The sequence below is a fragment of the Penaeus chinensis genome, chromosome 36 (genome assembly GCF_019202785.1).
Source record: "Penaeus chinensis breed Huanghai No. 1 chromosome 36, ASM1920278v2, whole genome shotgun sequence".
Lineage (NCBI taxonomy): Eukaryota > Metazoa > Arthropoda > Malacostraca > Decapoda > Penaeidae > Penaeus > Penaeus chinensis.
Genome location: NC_061854.1, coordinates 33409788 through 33412287, shown reverse-complemented (window position 1 = coordinate 33412287; position 2500 = coordinate 33409788). Strand labels below are relative to the sequence as shown.

Below are 2500 nucleotides of genomic sequence, written 5' to 3'. Positions count from 1 at the left end.
GTCCCCTGAAATTATCGTAGAAAGTTGTCTGTTTTGTCACACTTAAGTCAGACATTTTGTATCGATTTACTATTAAATAATTTCGTCATTTATAAAATCATGTATAATTGCAGTGGGATGCAGTGTGAACGAGGAGTGTCCGCTGGATAAGATGTGCTCCAACGGCGTGTGCGTCAACCCATGTCTGGTGAACGACCCGTGCGACATCACCGCCGAGTGCTACCCTGAGCAGCACACTGCCAAGTGTCGCTGTCCAACTGGCCTTGAGGGCGACCCATACATCCGCTGCGAAGTGCTGGGCTGCCGCAGCAACTCCGAATGCCCCACTGATAAGGCATGCATCAATCGACAGTGTGTGAACCCATGCCTCTACAGCAACAACTGTGCCCCCAACGCAGAGTGCTACGTCTTCCAGCACACCGCAGGCTGCCGCTGCCCGAAGGACAAGCCCTACGGCGACCCACGGTTCATGTGTGAGGACAAGTCCATCCAGGTGGATGAGCCCAAGCCCGAGTGTCGTGTGGATGCTGACTGCCCGAGCCAGCGCGCGTGCATTGACGAGCACTGTATGAACCCATGCCATGTCCTCAACCCATGCGATGACACCGCCCTGTGCGAAGTCGTGGATTCAGTCCCCGTTCGCACCATGATCTGCATCTGTCCCGAAGGCTTCGTCATGACAGATGAAAGCAAATGCAAGCTTGTCGAGAAGGAAGTCATCCCAGGCTGCCGCGCCGACTCAGAGTGTTCTGTCGTGGAAGCCTGCATCAACCGCATGTGCCGCAGCCCGTGCGACTGCGGCCGCAACGCGATCTGCGAGATCATCAATCACCGGCCCGTGTGCACCTGCCAAGTTGGCTTCCAGGGCAACCCCGACATCGGTTGCTTCCCAGTCGGCTGTCAGCAAGACGCTGACTGTGAGGACGACCAAGCCTGCTACGACGGCGTGTGCGCCAACCCATGTTTGGTCGACGATCCTTGCTCCAGAAATGCCGAGTGCTACGCTGCACAGCACAGAGCACAGTGTCGCTGCCCGTCAGGCCTTCAGGGCGATGGCTACACTGAGTGTCTGGTCATCGGCTGCAGGGCTGACTCCGACTGCCCGCGCGACCGCGGCTGCATCAACAGCCAGTGCGCCGACCTCTGTGTGTACGAAGATCCCTGCTCTCCCTCTGCTGAATGCGTCAACCACGAGCACGAAGCCCGCTGTCGCTGCCCGCCCGGCACCACAGGCAACCCCAAGGTCCAGTGCATTCTCCTCGTGGAACCCGAGTGCCGCGTCGACGGCGACTGCGAGAGCCAGCTCGCCTGCATCGACGAGCGCTGTGTCAACCCGTGCGAGGTGCTGGACCCGTGCGACGACACCGCCATCTGCCAGGTGGTCGACACGCTGCCGGTCAGGACGATGCTTTGCGTGTGTCCCGACGGCATGATCATCGAGCAGGGTGGCTCGTGCGACCTGGCGCCGCCCATCAAGCCTGGCTGCACGGCAGACCCCGAATGCCCCTCCGACAAGGCGTGCTTCAACGGCTTCTGCAAAGACCCATGCATGTGCGGCCCCAACGCCGTCTGTGAGATCGTCGAGCACCACCCCGTGTGCTCGTGCAAGCGCGGCTACGAGGGAGACCCGGAGATCCGCTGCGACGAAATCAGCTGCTACGGCAACGACGACTGCCCCACGACGCACGCCTGCCGCAACGGGCAATGCGCCCCCGTGTGCGGCCCCGACAACGAGCCGTGCGGCGAGGAGGCTGTGTGCCAGGGAGTGAGCCACGAGGCCGTGTGCTACTGTCCCCCGGGCTCCCGCGGCAACCCGCGCACTCAGTGCATAGCCATCGGCTGCGCATCGAACGACGCCTGCCCCGGAGATCGCAGCTGCATCAACCAGCGCTGCGTGAGCCCCTGCAGTCTCGACCCGTGCGAGGAGCCGGCCACCTGTCGCGTGGCCGACCACCGACCCGACTGCCCGTGCCCGCCAGGGTTCAACGGCACCAGAGACAACGGCTGCGAAAAGAGTAAGTTACCTTTCGGGAATTCATGCAGCATTTGCATTTAGTTCCATCTCTTCTTTCTTTCTTTACTACAATGCGTATTGATAATTATCAACATAATCTTAAACTATTTAATGAAATATGGCAAATAAACGTGAACGTGAAATCACAGCCAATAAGACCACCCTCATAACCCGACCCCTGAAGACCTAGCCAACGCAGGCGTCTGCCCGACGGCGACCTTCCCCGCTCACCTCTCTCCTTCCTCTCCCGCGCAGTCGTCCTGGGCTGCCGCAGCGACGGCGACTGCCCCAGCAAGACGGCCTGCATCAACGGCGAGTGCATCGACCTCTGCGGCCTGGAGCCCTGCGGAGAGAACGCCGAGTGCCGAGTGATCGACACCGTGCCCATCCGGACCGTGGCGTGCGAGTGCCTGCCTGGTTATCAAGGCGACGCGCTCGATAAGTGCATTCCAAGTAGGCCATCTTTGTGTGTGGATTCGGAGGGGA

General features: G+C 60.4%; 1 protein-coding gene across 1 annotated transcript in view; it reads left to right on the top strand.

Moving 5' to 3' along the window:
- Positions 1-2500, top strand: part of LOC125044925 (fibrillin-1-like) — a 22666-nt gene that overhangs the window by 19266 nt on the left and 900 nt on the right. Inside the window, exons 25-26 of the mRNA XM_047641887.1 lie at positions 114-2015; positions 2270-2456. Coding sequence (XP_047497843.1) covers positions 114-2015; positions 2270-2456 — 2089 coding nt within the window. The remainder of the gene's footprint in view (positions 1-113; positions 2016-2269; positions 2457-2500) is intronic.